We start from the raw sequence: 23,951 nt of genomic DNA on the forward strand, positions 1-23,951 counted from the left end.
CACTCACTTCACTTCACCCACTCACCCACCCACCCACCCCACTCACTCACTCACCTACTCACTCACCCACTCACCTACTCACTCACTCACTCACCCACTCACTCACCCACTCCAGTCACTCACTCCACCCACCCACCCCACCCACTCACCCACCCACTCACCCACTCACCCACCCACCCACTCACCCACCCACTCACTCACCCACTCACCCACTCACTCACTCACTCACCCACCCACTCACTCAACCCACTCACCCACCCCACCACCCACCACCCACTCCCCCACTCACCCACCCACTCACCCACCCATCACCCTCACCCACTCACCCACCACCCACCCACTCACCCACCCACTCACCCACCCACCACTCACCCACTCACCCACCCACTCACCCACCCACCCACCCACTCACCCACTCACCCACCCACTCACCCACCCACTCACCCACCCACTCCACCCACCCACTCACCCACCCACTCACCCACCCACCCACCCACTCCACCCCACCCCACCCCCACCCACCACCACCACCCACCCACTCACCCACCCACCCACTCACCCACCCACCCACCCCACTCACCCACCCACTCACCCACCCACTCACCCACCCACTCACCCACCCACTCACCCACCCAATCACCCACCCCACCCACTCACCCACCTCACCCACTCCCACCCACTCACCCACCCACTCACCCACCCACCCACCCACCCACCCACTCACCCACCACTCACCCACCCACTCACCCACCCACCCACCCCACCCACCCCACTCACCCACCCACCCACCCACTCACCCCACCCACCCACCCACTCACTCACCCACCCACTCACCCACCCACCCACCCACCCACTCACTCACCCACCCACTCACCCACCCACCCACCCACTCACCCACCCACCCACTCACTCACCCACCCACCCACTCACCCACCCACCCACCACTCACCCACCCACTCACCCACACCACCACCCACTCACCCACCCACCCACTCACCCACCCACCCACCCACTCACCCACTCACTCACCCACCCACCCACTCACCCACCCACCCACCCACTCACACCACCCACCCACTCACCCACCCACCCACCCAATCACCCACCCACCCACTCACCCACTCACCCACCCACCCACTCACCCACCCACCCACCCACCCACCCACCCACTCACTCACCCACCCACCCACTCACTCACCCACCCACCCACCCACTCACTCACCCACCCACCCACCCACCCACCCACTCACCCACCCACCCACTCACCCACCCACCCACCCACTCACCCACCCACCCACCCACTCACCACCCACCCACTCACCCACCCACCCACCCACCCACTCACCCACCCACTCACCCACCACCCTCACCCCACTCACACCCACCCACCCACTCACCCACCCACCCACCCACTCACCCCACCCACCCACCCACTCACCCACCCACCCCACTCACACCCACCCACCCACCCACTCACCCCACCACTCACCCACCCACTCACCCACCCACCCACCCACCCACCCACTCACTCACCCACCCACCCACTCACCCACCCACTCACCCACCCACTCACCCACCCACCCACTCACCCACCCACTCACCCACCCACCCACCCACCCACTCACTCACCCACCCACCCACTCACTCACCCACCCACCCACTCACCCACCCACCCACCCACTCACCCACCCACCCCACTCACCCACCCACCCACTGACCCACTCACCCACCCACTCACCCACCCACTCACCCACCCACCCACTCACCCACCTACCCACTCACCCACCCACCCACTCACCCACCCACCCACCCACTCACCCACCCACCCACTCACCCACCCACCCACCCACCCACCCACTCACCCACCCACTCACCCACCCACTCACCCACCCACTCACCCACCCACTCACTCACCCACTCACCCACCCACCCACTCACCCACTCACCCACCCACCCACTCACCCACCCACTCACCCACCCACTCACCCACCCACTCACCACCCACTCACTCACCCACCCACTCACCCACCCACCCACCCACTCACCCACCCACCCACCCACTCACCCACCCACTCACTCACTCACCCACCCACTCACCCACCCACCCACTCACCCACCCACTCACTCACCACCCACCCACTCCACTCACTCACCCACTCACCCATCCACCCACTCACCCACCCACCCACTCACCCACCCACTCACCCACCCACTCACCCACCCACCCACCCACTCACTCACCCACCCACTCACCCACCCACCCACTCACTCACCCACCCACCCACTCACTCACCCACCCACCCACTCACTCACTCACTCACCCACCCACTCACCCACCCACCCACCCACTCACCCACCCACCCACTCACTCACCCACCCACTCACCCACCCACCACCCACTCACTCACCCACCCACCCACTCACCCACCCACCCACTCACTCACCCACCCACTCACCCACCCACCCACCCACTCACCCACCCACCCACTCACTCACCCACCACTCACCCACCCACCCACTCACTCACCCACCCACTCACCCACCCACCCACTCACCCACCCACCCACCCACCCACTCACCCACCCACCCACTCACTCACCCACCCACTCACCCACCCACCCACTCACTCACCCACCCACTCACCCACCCACCCACCCACTCACCCACCCACCCACTCACTCACCCACCCACTCACCCACCCACTCACTCACTCACTCACCCACCCACTCACCCACCCACCCACTCACCCACCCACCCACCCACCCACTCACCCACCCACCCACTCACTCACCCACCCACCCACTCACTCACCCACTCACCCATCCACCCACTCACCCACCCACCCACTCACCCAGCCACTCACCCACCCACCCACTCACCCACCCACCCACCCACTCACCCACCCACTCACCCACCCACCCACCCCACTCACTCACCCACTCACTCACCCACTCACTCACCCACCCACCCACCCACTCACCCACCCACCCGACCCACCCACTCACCCACCCACTCACCCACCCACCCACCCACCCACTCACCCACCCACTCACCCACCCACCCACCCACTCACTCACCCACCCACCCACTCACTCACCCACCCACTCACCCACCCACCCACCCACTCACTCACCACTCACTCACCCACTCACTCACCCACCCACCCACTCACTCACCCACCCACTCACCCACCCACCCACCCACTCACCCACTCACCCACCCACCCACCCACTCACCCACTCACCCACCCACCCACTCACCCACCCACCCACCCACTCACCCACCCACCCACCCACTCACCCACCCACTCACCCACCCACCCACCCACTCACCCACCCACTCACCCACCCACCCACCCACTCACTCACCCACCCACCCACTCCACTCACCCACCCACTCACCCACCCACCCACCCACTCACTCACCACTCACTCACCCACTCACTCACCCACCCACCCACTCACTCACCCACCCACTCACCCACCCACCCACCCACTCACCCACTCACCCACTCACCCAGCCACTCACCCACCCACCCACTCACCCACCCACCCACCCACTCACCCACCCACTCACCCACCCACCCACCCACTCACTCACCACTCACTCACCCACTCACTCACCCACCCACCCACTCACCCACCCACCCACCCACTCACCCACCACCCACCCACCCACTCACCCACCCACTCACCCACCCACCCACCCCACTCACCCACCCACTCACCCACCCACACCACCCACTCACTCACCCACCCACCCACTCACTCACCCACCCACTCACCCACCCACCCACCCACTCACTCACCACTCACTCACCCACTCACTCACCCACCCACCCACTCACTCACCCACCCACTCACCCACCCACCCACCCACTCACCCACTCACCCACCCACCCACCCACTCACCCACTCACCCACCCACTCACTCTCTCCGTTGACTTCAGGTTGGTGATCCCGGGTCTCCAGACTCGTTTGTAGTCGAGGTGCAGTGGGGAGATCAGTACCCAGAATCGGAACCCAACATTTGCCTCGGAGCTTTCTACAACCATCACCTGTGAGTACACACTCAGCTACCCACTCAGCTACCCACTCAGCTACACACTCAGCTACCCACTCAGCTACCCACTCAGCTACCCACTCAGCTACCCACTCAGCTACCCACTCAGCTACCCACTCAGCTACCCACTCAGCTACCCACTCAGCTACCCACTCAGCTACCCACTCAGCTACCCACTCAGCTACCCACTCAGCTACCCACTCAGCTACCCACTCAGCTACACACTCACTCAGCTACCCACTCAGCTACCCACTCAGCTACACACTCAGCTACCCACTCAGCTACCCACTCAGCTACTCACTCAGCTACTCACTCAGCTACCCACTCAGCTACTCACTCAGCTACTCACTCAGATACCCACTCAGCTACCCACTCAGCTACCCACTCAGCTACTCACCCACTCAGCTACCCACTCAGCTACCCACTCAGCTACCCACCCACTCAGCTACCCACTCAGCTACCCACTCAGCTACCCACTCAGCTACTCACTCAGCTACTCACTCAGCTACCCACTCAGCTACCCACTAAGCTACTCACTCAGCTACTCACTCAGCTACCCACTCAGCTACCCACTCAGCTACTCACTCAGCTACCCACTCAGCTACCCACTCAGCTACCCACTCAGCTACCCACTCAGCTACACACTCAGCTACACACCCACTCAGCTACCCACTCAGCTACCCACTCAGCTACCCACTCAGCTACTCACCCACTCAGCTACCCACTCAGCTACCCACTCAGCTACTCACTCAGCTACCCACTCAGCTACCCACTCAGCTACCCACTCAGCTACCCACTCAGCTACCCACTCAGCTACTCACCCACTCAGCTACCCACTCAGCTACCCACTCACTCAGCTACCCACTCAGCTACCCACTCAGCTACCCACTCAGCTACCCACTCAGCTACTCACTCAGCTACTCACCCACTCAGCTACCCACTCAGCTACCCACTCAGCTACCCACTCAGCTACCCACTCAGCTACCCACTCAGCTACCCACTCAGCTACACACTCAGCTACACACCCACTCAGCTACCCACTCAGCTACCCACTCAGCTACCCACTCAGCTACTCACCCACTCAGCTACCCACTCAGCTACCCACTCAGCTACTCACTCAGCTACCCACTCAGCTACCCACTCAGCTACCCACTCAGCTACCCACTCAGCTACCCACTCAGCTACTCACCCACTCAGCTACCCACTCAGCTACCCACTCAGCTACTCACTCAGCTACCCACTCAGCTACCCACTCAGCTACCCACTCAGCTACACACTCAGCTACCCACTCAGCTACCCACTCAGCTACCCACTCAGCTACCCACTCAGCTACCCACTCAGCTACCCACTCAGCTACTCACTCACTCAGCTACCCACTCAGCTACCCACTCAGCTACTCACTCAGCTACTCACTCAGCTACTCACCCACTCTGCTACCCACTCAGCTACTCACCCACTCAGCTACCCACTCAGCTACCCACTCAGCTACCCACTCAGCTACCCACTCAGCTACTCACTCAGCTACCCACTCAGCTACCCACTCAGCTACTCACCCACTCAGCTACCCACTCAGCTACCCACTCAGCTTCCCACTCAGCTACACACTCAGCTACCCACTCAGCTACTCACCCACTCAGCTACCCACTCAGCTACTCACCCACTCAGCTACTCACCCACTCAGCTACCCACTCAGCTACCCACTCAGCTACCCACTCAGCTACCCACTCAGCTACCCACTCAGCTACTCACCCACTCAGCTACCCACTCAGCTACCCACTCAGCTACCCACTCAGCTACCCACTCAGCTACTCACTCACTCAGCTACCCACTCAGCTACCCACTCAGCTACCCACTCAGCTACTCACTCAGCTACTCACTCACTCAGCTACTCACTCAGCTACCCACTCAGCTACCCACTCAGCTACCCACTCACTCAGCTACCCACTCAGCTACTCAGCTACCCACTCAGCTACCCACTCAGCTACTCAGCTACCCACTCAGCTACTCACCCACTCAGCTACTCACTCAGCTACCCACTCAGCTACTCAGCTACCCACTAAGCTACCCACTCACTCAGCTACCCACTCAGCTACTCAGCTACCCACTCAGCTACTCACCCACTCAGCTACTCACTCAGCTACCCACTCAGCTACTCAGCTACCCACTCAGCTACCCACTCAGCTACTCACTCAGCTACCCACTCAGCTACCCACTCAGCTACCCACTCAGCTACCCACTCAGCTACCCACTCAGCTACCCACTCAGCTACTCACTCAGCTACCCACTCAGCTACTCACTCACTCAGCTACCCACTCAGCTACCCACTCAGCTACTCACTCACTCAGCTACCCACTCAGCTACTCAGCTACCCACTCAGCTACCCACTCAGCTACCCACTCAGCTACCCACTCAGCTACTCACTCACTCAGCTACCCACTCAGCTACCCACTCAGCTACCCACTCAGCTACCCACTCAGCTACCCACTCAGCTACTCAGATACCCACTCAGCTACCCACTCAGCTACTCACTCAGCTACCCACTCAGCTACTCACTCACTCAGCTACCCACTCAGCTACTCACTCAGCTACCCACTCAGCTACCCACTCAGCTACCCACTCAGCTACTCAGCTACCCACTCAGCTACCCACTCAGCTACTCACTCACTCAGCTACCCACTCAGCTACCCACTCAGCTACTCACCCACTCAGCTACTCACTCACTCAGCTACCCACTCAGCTACTCACTCACTCAGCTACCCACTCAGCTACCCACTCAGCTACTCACTCACTCAGCTACCCACTCAGCTACCCACTCAGCTACTCACTCAGCTACTCACTCACTCAGCTACCCACTCAGCTACCCACTCAGCTACCCACTCAGCTACTCACTCAGCTACCCACTCAGCTACTCACTCACTCAGCTACCCACTCAGCTACCCACTCAGCTACCCACTCAGCTACTCACTCACTCAGCTACCCACTCAGCTACCCACTCAGCTACTCACCCACTCAGCTACCCACTCACTCAGCTACCCACTCAGCTACTCACTCACTCAGCTACCCACTCAGCTACCCACTCAGCTACTCACTCACTCAGCTACCCACTCAGCTACCCACTCAGCTACTCACCCTCTCAGCTACCCACTCAGCTACCCACTCAGCTACTCACTCAGCTACCCACTCAGCTACCCACTCAGCTACCCACTCAGCTACTCACTCACTCAGCTACCCACTCAGCTACCCACTCACTCAGCTACCCACTCACTCAGCTACCCACTCAGCTACTCACTCAGCTACCCACTCAGCTATTCACCCACTCAGCTACCCACTCAGCTATTCACCCACTCAGCTACCCACTCAGCTACCCACTCAGCTACTCACTCAGCTACCCACTCAGCTACCCACTCAGCTACTCACTCACTCAGCTACCCACTCAGCTACTCACCCACTCAGCTACCCACTCAGCTACCCACTCAGCTACTCACTCAGCTACCCACTCAGCTACTCACTCAGCTACCCACTCAGCTACCCACTCAGCTACTCACTCAGCTACCCACTCAGCTACCCACTCAGCTACCCACTCAGCTACCCACTCAGCTACTCACTCACTCAGCTACTCACTCAGCTACCCACTCAGCTACCCACTCAGCTACTCACTCAGCTACTCACTCACTCAGCTACTCAGCTACTCACTCAGCTACTCACTCAGTTACCCACTCAGCTACTCAGCTACTCACTCAGCTACTCACTCAGCTACCCAGCTACTTACTCACTCAGCTACCCACTCAGCTACCCACTCAGCTACTCAGCTACCCACTCACTCAGCTACCCACTCACTCAGCTACCCACTCACTCAGCTACCCACTCAGCTACCCACTCAGCTACTCACTCACTCAGCTACCCACTCAGCTACCCACTCACTCAGCTACTCGCTCAGCTACCCACTCACTCAGCTACCCACTCAGCTACCCACTCAGCTACTCACTCACTCAGCTACCCACTCAGCTACTCACTCAGTCACTCCGTCACTCAGTCAGTCACTCACTCAGTCACTCACTCAAACACTCACTCAGTCAGTCACTCACTCACTCAGTCACTCACTCAGACACTCACTCAGTCACTCAGCTACCCACTCAGCTACCCACTCAGATACCCGCTCAGTCACTCACTCCATTACTCATTCAACCACTCACTCAGTCACTCACTCAAGTCACTCACTCAGACACTCACTCAGTCAGTCACTCACTCAGTCACTCACTCAGTCACTCACTCAGACACTCACTCAGTCACTCACTCAGCTACCCACTCAGATACCCACTCAGCTACCCACTCACTCAGCTACCCACTCACTCAGCTACCCACTCAGCTACCCACTCACTCAGCTACCCACTCAGCTACCCACTCAGCTACCCACTCAGTCACTCACTCAGCTACTCACTCAGTCACTCACTCCGTCACTCAGTCAGCCACTCACTCAGCCACTCAGTCACTCACTCAGCCACTCACTCATTCAGCCATTCATTCACTCAGTCACTCACTCACTCAGCCACTCACTCATTCATTCACTCAGTCACTCACTCACTCAGCCACTCACTCACTCATTCATTAACTCAGTCACTCACTCACTCAGCCACTCACTCACTCACTCACTCATTAACTCAGTCACTCACTCACTCAGCCACTCACTCATTCATTAACTCAGTCACTCACTCACTCAGCCACTCACTCACTCATTCATTAACTCAGTCACTCACTCACTTAGTCACTCACTCACTCATTAACTCAGTCACTCACTCACTCAGCCACTCACTCACTCATTCATTAACTCACTCACTCAGCCACTCACTCACTCATTCATTAACTCAGTCACTCACTCACTTAGTCACTCACTCACTCATTCATTCACTCAGTCACTCACTCACTCAGCCACTCACTCACTCATTCATTAACTCAGTCACTCACTCACTCAGCCACTCACTCACTCATTCATTAACTCAGTCACTCACTCACTCAGTCACTCACTCATTCATTAACTCAGTCACTCACTCACTCAGTCACTCACTCACTCATTCATTAACTCAGTCACTCACTCACTCAGCCACTCACTCATTCATTAACTCAGTCACTCACTCACTCAGCCACTCACTCATTCATTCACTCAGTCACTCACTCACTCAGCCACTCACTCACTCATTCATTCACTCAGTCACTCACTCACTTAGTCACTCACTCACTCATTCACTCACTTAGTCACTCACTCACTTAGTCACTCACTCAGCTGCCAAGGAGAAGATCTGCGGCCTACTGAGGGCCGAGGCCTGCCTCGCGCCTGACTCTGTGTCTCTCTGTGTCTCTCTGTGTCTGTGTGTCTCACTCTGTGTCTCTCTGTGTCTCTCTCTCACTCTGTCTCTGTGTCTCTCTGTCTCTGTGTCTCTGTAGATCACCGACCGCTAAAGAGAAGATCTGCGGCCTACTGAAGGCCGAGGCCTGCCTCTCGCCTGGCTCGGCCGTCACGTTCTCCGTGTCTCTCTCTCTCTCCGTGTCTCTCCGTGTCTCACTCTGTCTCTCTGTGTCTCTGTATGTCTGTCTCTGTGTCTCTGTGTGTCTGTGTCTCTGTGTCTCCCCGTAGATCTCCGACTGCTAAAGAGAAGATCTGCGGCCTACTGAGGGCTGAGGCCTGCCTCTCGCCTACCTCTGTGTCTCTGTGTCTCTCTCTGTGTGTCTCTGTGTCTCTGTGTCTCTCTGTGTCTCTCTCTGTGTATCTGTCTCTCCGTGTCTCTCCCCGTAGATCCCCTACCGCTAAAGAGAAGATCTGCGGCCTACTGAAGGCCGAGGCCTGCCTCTCGCCTGGCTGTGCTCTCTGTGTCTCACTCTGTCTCTCTGTGTCTCTCTCTCTGTGTCTCTCTGTCTCTATGTCTCTCTCTGTGTCTCTCTGTCTGTGTGTCTCTGTAGATCCCCTACCGCTAAAGAGAAGATCTGCGGCCTACTGAAGGCCGAGGCCTGCCTGTCTCCTGGCTCGGCCGTCACGTTCTCCGTGTTCGAGGCGGCCAAAGAGGCCTACACCAAGATGGCGGCCGGGGATTGGGCCTGGGGCAGCGGCGGTGCAACACAAGAAGCCAAGACGGTGGGGGGGGTGGGGGGAGGTGGGGTGGGTGGGGGTGGGGGGGGTGGGGTGGGGGGAGGGTGGGGTGGGGGGAGGGTGGGGGGGGTGGGTGGGGGGGGGCTGGGGTGGGGGGAGGGTGGGGGGAGGGTGGGTGGGGGGCTGGGGTGGGGGGAGGGTGGGTGGGGGGTGCTGGGGTGGGGTGGGGGGAGGGAGGGGGGTGTGGGGGGGGGGTGGTGCAACACAAGAAGCCAAGACGGTGGGGGGGGGAGGAGGGGGAGGGTGGGGGGAGGTGGGGGGAGGGTGGGGGGAGGTGGGGGGGGGGAGGGTGGGGGGGGGTTGGGTGAGTGGGTGGGTGAGTGGGTGAGTGGGTGGGTGAGTGGGTGGGTGAGTGGGTGGGTGAGTGGGTGGGTGAGTGGGTGGGTGAGTGGGTGGGTGGGTGAGTGGGTGGGTGATTGAGTGAGTGGTGAGTGGATGAGTGTGGAGGTGAGTGGGTGGGTGAGTGGTGAGTGGGTGAGTAGGTGAGTGGGTGGGTGAGTGATTGAGTGGGTGAGTGGGTGAGTGAGTGGGTGAGTGGGTGAGTGAGTGGGTGAGTGAGTGGGTGAGTGGGTGAGTGAGTGAGTGAGTGGGTGATTGAGTGGGTGGGTGAGTGGGTGAGTGAGTGGGTGAGTGGGTGGGTGAGTGGGTGAGTGAGTGGGTGAGTGTGGAGGTGAGTGGGTGGGTGAGTGGGTGAGTGAGTGAGTGAGTAGGTGATTGAGTGGGTGGGTGGGTGGGTGAGTAGGTGAGTGAGTGAGTGGGTGAGTGGGTGAGTGAGTGGGTGAGTGAGTGGGTGAGTAGGTGAGTGAGTGGGTGAGTGAGTGGGTGAGTGAGTGGGTGAGTGGGTGAGTGAGTGGGTGAGTGAGTGGGTGAGTGAGTGAGTGGGTGAGTGGGTGAGTAGGTGAGTGAGTGGCTGAGTGGGTGAGTGAGTGGGTGATTGAGTGGGTGGGTGAGTGGGTGAGTGGGTGATTGAGTGGGTGGGTGAGTGGGTGAGTGAGTGGGTGAGTGGGTGGGTGAGTGGGTGAGTGAGTGGGTGGGTGAGTGGTGAGTGGGTGAGTAGGTGATTGAGTGGGTGAGTGGGTGAGTAGGTGAGTGAGTGGGTGAGTGAGTGGGTGAGTAGGTGAGTGATTGAGTGAGTGGGTGAGTGGGTGAGTGAGTGGGTGAGTGAGTGGGTGAGTGAGTGGGTGAGTGGGTGAGTGAGTGGGTGAGTGGGTGAGTGGGTGAGTGAGTGGGTGAGTAGGTGAGTGAGTGAGTGGGTGAGTAGGTGAGTGAGTGGGTGAGTGGGTGAGTGAGTGGGTGAGCTGTCCCCCCTTGACTTTGACCTCCCGACCCCCGTCACAGGCTCCCGTAGAAAAAGTCAGGAAGGAGCAGCTGACCAAATCTCAGAAGCGTCGACTCATCAACACGACGGGTAAATAATTAAATATATACACCCCCCACCCTCACCATAGACACTCACCCACTCACCCACTCACTCACCCACTCACCCACCCACTCACCCACCCACTCACCCACTCACTCACTCACTCACCCACTCACTCACCCACCCACCCACCCACTCACTCACTCACTCACTCACCCACTCACCCACCCACTCACCCACTCACTCACTCACCCACTCACTCACCCACCCAATCACTCACCCACTCACTCACTCACTCACCCACTCACTCACCCACCCACTCACCCACTCACTCACCAACCCACTCACCCACTCACTCACCCACTCACTCACTCACCACTCACCCTCCCACTCTCTCTCTCTGTAGATCACAAAGGAGAAAAGATCAGAGGTTGGGATTGGATTGATGTCATCAAGGTGAGTGAGTGAGTGGCTGAGTGAGTGGGTGAGTGGGTGAGTGTGTGGGTGAGTGTGTGGGTGAGTGAGTGGGTGGGTGAGTGGGTGAGTGAGTGTGTGGGTGAGTGTGTGGGTGAGTGTGTGGGTGAGTGTGTGGGTGAGTGGGTGGGTGAGTGGGTGGGTGAGTGGGTGAGTGAGTGTGTGGGTGAGTGTGTGGGTGAGTGTGTGGGTGAGTGGGTGGGTGAGTGGCTGAGTGAGTGGGTGAGTGGGTGAGTGTGTGGGTGAGTGTGTGGGTGAGTGAGTGGGTGGGTGGGTGAGTGTGTGGGTGAGTGAGTGAGTGTGTGGGTGAGTGTGTGGGTGAGTGTGTGGGTGAGTGTGTGGGTGAGTGGGTGGGTGAGTGGCTGAGTGAGTGGGTGAGTGGGTGAGTGTGTGGGTGAGTGTGTGGGTGAGTGAGTGGGTGGGTGAGTGTGTGGGTGAGTGAGTGAGTGTGTGGGTGAGTGGGTGGGTGAGTGGGTGGGTGAGTGGGTGAGTGAGTGTGTGGGTGAGTGTGTGGGTGAGTGGGTGGGTGAGTGTGTGGGTGAGTGGGTGGGTGAGTGGCTGAGTGAGTGGGTGAGTGGGTGAGTGTGTGGGTGAGTGTGTGGGTGAGTGGGTGGGTGAGTGGGTGGGTGAGTGGGTGAGTGTGTGGGTGAGTGTGTGGGTGAGTGTGTGGGTGAGTGTGTGGGTGAGTGTGTGGGTGAGTGGGTGGGTGAGTGGGTGGGTGAGTGTGTGGGTGAGTGTGTGGGTGAGTGTGTGGGTGAGTGTGTGGGTGAGTGTGTGGGTGAGTGGGTGGGTGAGTGGCTGAGTGAGTGGGTGAGTGGGTGAGTGTGTGGGTGAGTGTGTGGGTGAGTGGGTGGGTGAGTGGGTGGGTGAGTGGGTGAGTGTGTGGGTGAGTGGGTGGGTGAGTGTGTGGGTGAGTGGGTGAGTGGGTGGGTGAGTGGGTGAGTGTGTGGGTGAGTGGGTGGGTGAGTGGCTGAGTGAGTGGGTGAGTGGGTGAGTGTGTGGGTGAGTGTGTGGGTGAGTGAGTGGGTGGGTGGGTGAGTGTGTGGGTGAGTGTGTGGGTGAGTGAGTGGGTGGGTGAGTGTGTGGGTGAGTGGGTGAGTGGGTGGGTGAGTGGGTGAGTGTGTGGGTGAGTGTGTGGGTGAGTGAGTGGGTGAGTGGGTGAGTGTGTGGGTGAGTGTGTGGGTGAGTGAGTGGGTGGGTGAGTGTGTGGGTGAGTGGGTGAGTGGGTGGGTGAGTGGGTGAGTGTGTGGGTGAGTGGGTGGGTGAGTGGCTGAGTGAGTGGGTGAGTGGGTGAGTGTGTGGGTGAGTGTGTGGGTGAGTGAGTGGGTGGGTGAGTGTGTGGGTGAGTGGGTGGGTGAGTGGCTGAGTGAGTGGGTGAGTGGGTGAGTGTGTGGGTGAGTGTGTGGGTGAGTGAGTGGGTGAGTGGGTGAGTGTGTGGGTGAGTGTGTGGGTGAGTGAGTGGCTGAGTGAGTGGGTGAGTGGGTGAGTGTGTGGGTGAGTGAGTGGGTGAGTGGGTGAGTGTGTGGGTGAGTGTGTGGGTGAGTGAGTGGGTGGGTGGGTGAGTGTGTGTGTGGGTGAGTGTGTGGGTGAGTGAGTGGGTGGGTGGGTGAGTGTGTGGGTGAGTGAGTGGGTGGGTGAGTGGCTGAGTAATTTTGTCTTTTCTCTCTCCCCCATGTCTCTGTCTCATCACTACAGCACGTGAGTGAGACCCATCACTCGCTGTGATGGTGGTGATGGTGATGGTGGTGATGGTGGTGATGGTGATGGTGGTGATGGTGATGGTGGTGATGGTGATGGTGGTGATGGTGATGGTGGTGATGGTGATGGTGGTGATGGTGGTGGTGATGATGGTGGTGGTGATGATGATGGTGGTGATGGTGATGGTGGTGATGGTGATGGTGGTGATGGTGATGGTGGTGATGGTGATGGTGGTGATGGTGATGGTGGTGATGGTGGTGATGGTGATGGTGGTGATGGTGATGGTGGTGATGGTGATGGTGGTGATGGTGGTGGTGATGATGGTGGTGGTGATGATGATGGTGGTGATGGTGGTGATGGTGGTGATGGTGATGGTGGTGATGGTGGTGGTGATGATGGTGGTGGTGATGATGGTGGTGATGATGGTGGTGATGGTGGTGATGGTGGTGATGGTGGTGATGGTGGTGGTGATGGTGATGATGGTGGTGGTGGTGGTGGTGATGATGGTGGTGATGGTGGTGATGGTGATGGTGGTGGTGATGGTGGTGGTGATGATGGTGATGGTGGTGGTGATGGTGGTGGTGGTGATGGTGATGGTGGTGGTGATGGTGGTGGTGATGATGGTGATGGTGATGATGGTGGTGGTGATGGTGATGATGGTGGTGATGATGGTGGTGATGGTGGTGGTGATGGTGGTGGTGATGGTGGTGATGGTGGTGGTGATGGTGGTGGTGATGGTGGTGATGGTGGTGATGATGGTGATGATGGTGGTGATGGTGGTGATGGTGGTGATGGTGGTGATGGTGATGGTGGTGATAGTGGTTTTGATAATGGTGGTGGTGGTGATGGTGGTGATGGTGGTGGTGGTGATGATGGTGGTGATGATGATGGTGGTGATGATGGTGGTGATGATGATGGTGGTGGTGATGGTGGTGATAATGGTGGTGGTGATGATGGTGGTGATGGTGGTGATGATGATGTCGACATTAATTGTTTTCTCTGATATTTCCACAGCTGTCAAGAACTGGAGGAAAAGATGATTGAGACAGTCACCCACTCAGTCACTCACTTAGTCACTCAGTCACTCACTCAGTCACTCACTCAGTCACTCACCCACTCAGTCACTCACCCACTCAGTCACTCACCCACTCAGTCACTCACCCACTCAGTCACTCACCCACTGTCACTCACTCACTCACTCACCCACTCAGTCACTCACTCACTCACTCACCCACTCAGTCACTCACCCACTCAGTCACTCACTCACTCACCCACTCAGTCACTCACCCACTCAGTCACTCACCCACTCAGTCACTCACCCACTCAGTCACTCACTCACTCAGTCACTCACCCACTCACCCACTCACTCACTCACTCACCCACTCACTCACTCACCCGCTCACTCACTCACCCACTCACTCACTCACCCACTCACTCACTCACCCACTCAGTCACTCACCCACTCAGTCACTCACTCACTCACTCACCCACTCACTCACTCACCCGCTCACTCACTCACCCACTCACTCACTCACCCACTCACTCACTCACCCACTCAGTCACTCACTCACTCACTCACTCAGTCACTCACCCAGTCACTCACTCAGTCACTCACATGGACAACATCAGAACAAAACACGTAAATAAACGCTTCTGAACAATTCCTGACGTGGTTCAAGGTTTGTTTGGATGAAGGAGGGAGCTGTGGGTGAAGGAGGGAGCTGTGGGTGAAGGAGGGAGCTGTGGGTGAAGGAGAGAGCTGTGGGTGAAGGAGAGAGCTGTGGGTGAAGGAGAGAGCTGTGGGTGAAGGAGGGAGCTGTGGGTGAAGGAGAGAGCTGTGGGTGAAGGAGAGAGCTGTGGGTGAAGGAGGGAGCTGTGGGTGAAGGAGAGAGCTGTGGATGAAGGAGGGAGCTGTGGGTGAAGGAGGGAGCTGTGGGTGAAGGAGGGAGCTGTGGATGAAGGAGCTGTGGGTGAAGGAGGGAGCTGTGGGTGAAGGAGGGAGCTGTCGGTGAAGGAGGGAGCTGTGGGTGAAGGAGAGAGCTGTGGATGAAGGAGGGAGCTGTGGGTGAAGGAGAGAGCTGTGGGTGAAGGAGGGAGCTGTGGGTGAAGGAGAGAGCTGTGGGTGAAGGAGGGAGCTGTGGGTGAAGGAGAGAGCTGTGGGTGAAGGAGGGAGCTGTGGGTGAAGGAGGGAGCTGTGGATGAAGGAGGGAGCTGTGGGTGAAGGAGAGAGCTGTGGGTGAAGGAGGGAGCTGTGGGTGAAGGAGGGAGCTGTGGGTGAAGGAGGGAGCTGTGGGTGAAGGAGGGAGCTGTGGGTGAAGGAGGGAGCTGTGGGTGAAGGAGGGAGCTGTGGGTGAAGGAGGGAGCTGTGGGTGAAGGAGAGAGCTGTGGGTGAAGGAGGGAGCTGTGGGTGAAGGAGGGAGCTGTGGGTGAAGGAGGGAGCTGTGGGTGAAGGAGAGAGCTGTGGGTGAAGGAGAGAGCTGTGGGTGAAGGAGGGAGCTGTGGGTGAAGGAGAGAGCTGTGGGTGAAGGAGGGAGCTGTGAATGAAGGAGGGAGCTGTGGGTGAAGGAGAGAGCTGTGGGTGAAGGAGGGAGCTGTGGGTGAAGGAGAGAGCTGTGGGTGAAGGAGGGAGCTGTGGGTGAAGGAGGGAGCTGTGGGTGAAGGAGGGAGCTGTGGGTGAAGGAGAGAGCTGTGGGTGAAGGAGGGAGCTGTGGGTGAAGGAGGGAGCTGTGGATGAAGGAGGGAGCTGTGGGTGAAGGAGAGAGCTGTGGGTGAAGGAGGGAGCTGTGGGTGAAGGAGGGAGCTGTGGGTGAAGGAGGGAGCTGTGGGTGAAGGAGGGAGCTGTGGGTGAAGGAGGGAGCTGTGGGTGAAGGAGGGAGCTGTGGGTGAAGGAGGGAGCTGTGGGTGAAGGAGAGAGCTGTGGGTGAAGGAGGGAGCTGTGGGTGAAGGAGGGAGCTGTGGGTGAAGGAGGGAGCTGTGGGTGAAGGAGAGAGCTGTGGGTGAAGGAGAGAGCTGTGGGTGAAGGAGGGAGCTGTGGGTGAAGGAGAGAGCTGTGGGTGAAGGAGGGAGCTGTGAATGAAGGAGGGAGCTGTGGGTGAAGGAGAGAGCTGTGGGTGAAGGAGGGAGCTGTGGGTGAAGGAGAGAGCTGTGGATGAAGGAGGGAGCTGTGGGTGAAGGAGGGAGCTGTGGGTGAAGGAGAGAGCTGTGGGTGAAGGAGGGAGCTGTGGGTGAAGGAGGGAGCTGTGGGTGAAGGAGAGAGCTGTGGATGAAGGAGGGAGCTGTGAATGAAGGAGGGAGCTGTGGGTGAAGGAGGGAGCTGTGAATGAAGGAGGGAGCTGTGGGTGAAGGAGGGAGCTGTGGGTGAAGGAGGGAGCTGTGAATGAAGGAGGGAGCTGTGGGTGAAGGAGGGAGCTGTGAATGAAGGAGGGAGCTGTGGGTGAAGGAGGGAGCTGTGAATGAAGGAGGGAGCTGTGGGTGAAGGAGGGAGCTGTGGGTGAAGGAGGGAGCTGTGGGTGAAGGAGGGAGCTGTGGGTGAATGAGCTGTGGGTGAATGAGGGAGCTGTGGATGAAGGAGGGAGCTGTGGGTGAAGGAGAGAGCTGTGAATGAAGGAGGGAGCTGTGGGTGAAGGAGGGAGCTGTGGATGAAGGAGGGAGCTGTGAATGAAGGAGGGAGCTGTGGGTGAAGGAGGGAGCTGTGAATGAAGGAGGGAGCTGTGGGTGAAGGAGGGAGCTGTGAATGAAGGAGGGAGCTGTGGGTGAAGGAGGGAGCTGTGGATGAAGGAGGGAGCTGTGAATGAAGGAGGGAGCTGTGGATGAAGGAGGGAGCTGTGAATGAAGGAGGGAGCTGTGGGTGAAGGAGGGAGCTGTGAATGAAGGAGGGAGCTGTGGGTGAAGGAGGGAGCTGTGGGTGAAGGAGGGAGCTGTGAATGAAGGAGGGAGCTGTGGGTGAAGGAGGGAGCTGTGAATGAAGGAGGGAGCTGTGGGTGAAGGAGGGAGCTGTGGGTGAAGGAGAGAGCTGTGGGTGAAGGAAGGAGCTGTGGGTGAAGGAGGGAGCTGTGGGTGAAGGAGGGAGCTGTGGGTGAAGGAGAGAGCTGTGGATGAAGGAGGGAGCTGTGGGTGAATGAGCTGTGGGTGAAGGAGAGAGCTGTGGGTGACGGAGGGAGCTGTGGGTGAAGGAGAGAGCTGTGGGTGAAGGAGGGAGCTGTGGGTGAAGGAGGGAGCTGTGGGTGAAGGAGGGAGCTGTGGGTGAAGGAGAGAGCTGTGGGTGAAGGAGAGAGCTGTGGGTGAAGGAGGGAGCTGTGGGTGAAGGAGGGAGCTGTGGGTGAAGGAGGGAGCTGTGAATGAAGGAGGGAGCTGTGGGTGAAGGAGGGAGCTGTGGGTGAAGGAGAGAGCTGTGGGTGAAGGAGGGAGCTGTGGGTGAAGGAGGGAGCTGTGGGTGAAGGAGGGAGCTGTGAATGAAGGAGGGAGCTGTGGGTGAAGGAGGGAGCTGTGGGTGAAGGAGGGAGCTGTGGGTGAAGGAGGGAGCTGTGGGTGAAGGAGAGAGCTGTGGGTGAAGGAGGGAGCTGTGGGTGAAGGAGGGAGCTGTGGGTGAAGGAGGGAGCTGTGGGTGAAGGAGAGAGCTGTGGGTGAAGGAGGGAGCTGTGAATGAAGGAGGGAGCTGTGGGTGAAGGAGGGAGCTGTGGATGAAGGAGGGAGCTGTGGGTGAAGGAGAGAGCTGTGGGTGAAGGAGGGAGCTGTGGGTGAAGGAGGGAGCTGTGGATGAAGGAGGGAGCTGTGGGTGAAGGAGGGAGCTGTGGGTGAAGGAGAGAGCTGTGGATGAAGGAGAGAGCTGTGGGTGAAGGAGGGAGCTGTGGATGAAGGAGGGAGCTGTGGGTGAAGGAGAGAGCTGTGGATGAAGGAGGGAGCTGTGGGTGAAGGAGGGAGCTGTGGGTGAAGGAGGGAGCTGTGGGTGAAGGAGAGAGCTGTGAGTGAAGGAGGGAGCTGTGGGTGAAGGAGGGAGCTGTGGGTGAAGGAGGGAGCTGTGGGTGAAGGAGGGAGCTGTGGGTGAAGGAGAGAGCTGTGGGTGAAGGAGAGAGACCGACCACCACCACATCATGAAGAGGCTTTTATTCTGATGGAATTTTTCACAATTTTATTTTACGCAATTTCGATTGTGTCAACAACATCATCATCATCATCAGCGCTGACATCTACAACAACATCATCATCACATCTACAAACTAAAATACGTGCGAACGGACGAACGGGCAGACGTAGCTTTGAGAACAATCATGCAAAGAACAGACATCATTGTGTGTCTCTGTGTCTGTGTGTGTGTCTGTGTGTGTGTCGATGTGTGAGTGTGTCTGTGTGTCTGTGTGTGTGTGTCTGTGTGTGTCTGTGTGTGTGTCTGTGTGTTTCTCTGTGTTTCTGTGTGTGTCTACGTGTTTCTGTGTGTGTCTGTGTGTGTCTGTGTGTGTGTTTCTGCATGTGTGTGTCTGTGTGTTTCTCTGTTTCTGTGTGTGTCTATGTGTTTCTGTGTGTGTCTGTGTGTGTCTGTGTGTGTGTTTCTGCATGTGTGTGTCTGAGTGTGTATCTATGTGTGTGTCCGAGTGTCTGCGTGTGTCTGTGTGTGTGTGTAAATTACCACCAAACCACGTCTAAAATATCTAATAAGCTTGTGCCGGAGGCCCCGGGGGGACAGGCGTCTATGACGTCTCCTGGCCAAACCCCATTTGGCGGAGCCAGGAGATTGAATCTTCACCCTCGGGGCTCCTCCAGAAACAACAAAAAGCCACTTCGTGTGGCCACGTGGAATGTTCGAACGCTCACTGCGGTGGAGAGGCTGCCACTCCTCTGTCGGGAGCTGGACCGGTACCGCCTGGATATCTGTGGCATTCAGGAGGTCCGGTGGACCGGCTCTGGCTCCTGCCACCATGAGGGGTGGACAGTCCTCTACTCGGGGCAGGAGACTGCCAAACAACAGGGAGTGGCTCTTCTTCTAAACAAAAGAATGAAGGGGGCGTGGGAGCGTGGCGGTGAGATGTGGGAAGCTGTAAGCCCCAGGCTACTTTGGGCTCGCCTTCCCATCAACCGGAGGCGAGGAGTGGTGGTCGTGGTTACTTATGCCCCCACCGAAGACGAACATCCGTGGAGGGATGCAGGCAAAGCCGATGAGTCGGATACCTTCTATGACCTGTCACAGGTGCTGGCTAAAGTGGCCACTCGGGACAGTCATCTTGTTGGGTGACTTCAATGCCCGAGTTGGTCATGATGCTGGTGCCTGGTCTGGAGTGATTGGAAGGCATGGGCAAGATCAGCTCAATAACAACGGTAGGAGGCTGCTAGATTTTTGTGCAGCCCATGGGCTTGTAATTACCAACACGCTCTTCCGGCATCGGCGCATCCACACAACATCATGGATGCATGCCGGGTCCAAGCAAGACCATCTGCTGGACTACATAGTGACGGAACAGCGGATGCGGGCCCATGTCCTTGACACCAGGACCTACCGTGGAGCTGATCTGCCCTATGACCATCGACTAGTCATCTGTAAGATGCGCCTGCTATTCTTCCACTCCGGTGGTGGGTGTACACCCAGGACCCCATTCCAACCTAAGGTGGCCTGGTCTCAGCTGATGGAAGTTGCAAGTGAGAATTTCATCATCGCTTGCGGCTGGGGTTGGCATCGTCCCCCACTCCTCCTGATGTCGAGGTGAAATGGGCGAGGTTTAGGACTGTGACTCATGCAGCTGCAATGGCTGCTTTGGGTAGGCGGTACAGACCTCCCCAGAGACCCTGGCTGACAGAGGAGGTGTTCAGGATAGTTGAGAAAAAGCGACAGGCCCACTCTCATCGGCTACAGCATCCCACGTCAGAGAATGAGGAGGCTTACAGCAGCCTTCGCTCGGAGGTTCGGAGAGCCGTGAGGCGCTGCAAGGATGGGTGGTGGTCGCGGGTTGCTGAGGAGATGGAGTCTGCCTCAGTGGCCCGCGATCACAAATCACTATGTAACTCCATCAAAAAAGTAACCTGCAGCGCCACACCTATTACCATCATTAGGGGGAAGAACGGTGATCCATTATCCAACCCCCAAGAACAGGTTTGCAGATTTGCTGAGCATTTCTGTGAAGTCCTGGGGGAGGGGAAATCCCTCAGCCTGGAAAACACGGGCTAGAAAAGAGATGGAGTGATGTGGTACAGGAGGACGTGGAGCTGAGTGGACTTGCCGATGACTGGTACCAGCGGTGTCAAGATCGGCCTCAGTGCAGGAGGCTCGTGAAGGACGCTGCTACTGGGCAGTTGGAGGCAGTCGCCCTCCAACAACAACGGAGGGCGGAGGAGCGACGCTCACAACGAGCGGAGCGCCGGGTGGCTAAAGCACAGCAAGTTGGTACAGTAGGGGGCACAGGTGGTGCATCAGCCAGTCATCTCGGTCATCTCAGTCAGTCGACCCGTGGCACCTGCTGGGTCTGCCCCGTGACCTCCTGCCAGCGGGCGTTCGACACTTCACGTGGCCTCAAGGTGCACATGGCCTGGCACAATCGTCGTGGTGACGTCACCGCCATTTAGTGGCAAATGGCGGTTGTTGTTGTTGTGTGTGTGTGTTTCTGTGTGTGTGTGTCTGTGTGTGTCTGTGTCTGTGTGTGTGTCTGTGTGTGTCTGTGTGTGTCTGTGTGTGTGTCTGTGTGTGTCTGTGTGTGTGTCTGTGTGTGTGTGTCTGTGTGTATGTGTGTCTGTGTGTGTGTCTATGTGTGTGTGTCTGTGTGTGTGTGTCTATGTGTGTGTCTGTGTGTTGCATTATTCACATCGTCGGAGTCAAAGTTTGCATCGGAGAGAAAAGACGACCGCGGCTTCACCGTCGCGAATGGAAGATGTTTAAAGTTGCTTATAAGGGTAACATCGTCATCGTCATCATCAACGTCATCATCAATGTCATCATCATCATCAACATCATCATCATCGTCGTCGTCATCAACGTCAAATCATCATCAATGTCATCATCATCGTCAACGTCATCATCAACGTCATCATCGTCAACGTCGTCATCAACGTCATCATCATCAACGTCATCAACAACGTCATCATCAACAACGTCATCATCAACGTCATCGTCATCAACGTCATCATCATCGTCATCAACGTCATCATCATCATCAACGTCATCAACGTCATCATCATCGTCATCAACATCATCATCAACGTCATCGTCATCATCATCGTCATCAACGTCATCGTCATCAACATCGTCATCAACATCATCATCATCATCGTCATCAACATCGTCATCAACGTCATCATCGTCAAAGCCGTAAATCATCGCAAGATCAAAGACATCGACATGACCACCACCACCACCACCACAACCACCACAACAACATCAACAACAACAACGACAGCAGAACACCGCAAGGCGACACGTGTCTACGCGGCCGCGTCAACACAACAACAAACGCATGCACAGGAGGGGAGGGGGGGGGGGAGTAGGAGGGGGGTGGGTGCGTGGACGGCCAGGTGGAGTTTGAGTTTGTGATCGGGCCGACTTAAAACGCCGCGTCTCGCGTTCGCGTGATTGTCTACGAGAGAGACAGAGAGACAGCAGCCGTGGGTGGTGAAGGAGGGAGCTGTGGGTGAAGGAGGGAGCTGTGGATGAAGGAGAGAGTGAAGGAGCTGTGGGTGAAGGAGAGAGTGATAGATGAAGGAGAGAGCTGTGGGTGGTGAAGCAAGAGAGTTGTGGCTGATGAAGGAGGGAGCTGTGGGTGAAGGAGGGAGCTGTGGGTGAAGGAGGGAGCTGTGGGTGGTGAAGGAGGGAGCTGTGGGTGAAGGAGGGAGCTGTGTGTGAAGGAGGGAGCTGTGGGTGAAGGAGAGAGCTGTGGGTGAAGGAGCTGTGGATGAAGGAGCTGTGGATGAAGGAGGGAGCTGTGGGTGAAGGAGGGAGCTGTGGGTGAAGGAGGGAGCTGTGGGTGGTGAAGGAGGGAGCTGTGGGTGAAGGAGGGAGCTGTGGGTGAAGGAGGGAGCTGTGTGTGAAGGAGAGAGCTGTGGGTGAAGGAGGGAGCTGTGGATGAAGGAGCTGTGGATGAAGGAGCTGTGGATGAAGGAGGGAGCTGTCGGTGAAGGAGAGAGCTGTGGGTGGTGAAGGAGGGAGCTGTGGGTGAAGGAGGGAGCTGTGGGTGGTGAAGGAGAGAGCTGTGGATGAAGGAGGGAGCTGTGGGTGAAGGAGGGAGCTGTGGGTGGTGAAGGAGAGAGCTGTGGGTGAAGGAGGGAGCTGTGGGTGAAGGAGGGAGCTGTGGGTGAAGGAGAGAGCTGTGGATGAAGGAGGGAGCTGTGGGTGGTGAAGGAGGGAGCTGTGGGTGAAGGAGGGAGCTGTGGGTGAAGGAGAGAGCTGTGGGTGAAGGAGGGAGCTGTGGGTGAAGGAGGGAGCTGTGGGTGAAGGAGAGAGCTGTGGGTGAAGGATGGAGCTGTGGGTGAAGGAGGGAGCTGTGGGTGAAGGAGAGAGCTGTGGGTGAAGGAGAGAGCTGTGGGTGAAGGAGGGAGCTGTGGGTGAAGGAGGGAGCTGTGGGTGAAGGAGGGAGCTGTGGGTGAAGGAGAGAGCTGTGGGTGAAGGAGGGAGCTGTGGGTGAAGGAGGGAGCTGTGGGTGAAGGAGAGAGCTGTGGATGAAGGAGGGAGCTGTGGGTGAAGGAGGGAGCTGTGGGTGAAGGAGGGAGCTGTGGGTGAAGGAGGGAGCTGTGGGTGAAGGAGGGAGCTGTGGGTGAAGGAGAGAGCTGTGGGTGAAGGAGGGAGCTGTGGGTGAAGGAGGGAGCTGTGGGTGAAGGAGGGAGCTGTGGGTGAAGGAGGGAGCTGTGGGTGAAGGAGGGAGCTGTGGGTGAAGGAGGGAGCTGTGGATGAAGGAGGGAGCTGTGGGTGAAGGAGGGAGCTGTGGGTGAAGGAGGGAGCTGTGGGTGAAGGAGGGAGCTGTGGGTGAAGGAGGGAGCTGTGGGTGAAGGAGGGAGCTGTGGGTGAAGGAGCTGTGGATGAAGGAGGGAGCTGTGGGTGAAGGAGGGAGCTGTGGGTGAAGGAGCTGTGGGTGAAGGAGCTGTGGATGAAGGAGGGAGCTGTGGGTGAAGGAGGGAGCTGTGGGTGAAGGAGAGAGCTGTGGGTGAAGGAGCTGTGGATGAAGGAGGGAGCTGTGGGTGAAGGAGGGAGCTGTGGGTGAAGGAGCTGTGGATGAAGGAGGGAGCTGTGGGTGAAGGAGGGAGCTGTGG

General features: G+C 58.1%; 1 protein-coding gene across 1 annotated transcript; it reads left to right on the forward strand.

Annotated features, from left to right (window-relative positions):
* Positions 1 to 3,949: 3,949 nt before the first annotated feature.
* On the forward strand, positions 3,950 to 12,017 carry RWDD4 (RWD domain containing 4; the record flags this gene model as incomplete). The annotated part of the gene is made up of 4 exons (XM_078884613.1): positions 3,950 to 4,059; positions 10,015 to 10,186; positions 11,540 to 11,609; positions 11,968 to 12,017. Coding segments are annotated over 4 exons (402 nt in total), but the record flags the coding sequence as incomplete, so codon positions are not given.
* Positions 12,018 to 23,951: the final 11,934 nt, after the last annotated feature.

The sequence above is a fragment of the Lampetra fluviatilis genome, unplaced genomic scaffold, assembly GCF_964198595.1.
Source record: "Lampetra fluviatilis unplaced genomic scaffold, kcLamFluv1.1 SCAFFOLD_1057, whole genome shotgun sequence".
Lineage (NCBI taxonomy): Eukaryota > Metazoa > Chordata > Hyperoartia > Petromyzontiformes > Petromyzontidae > Lampetra > Lampetra fluviatilis.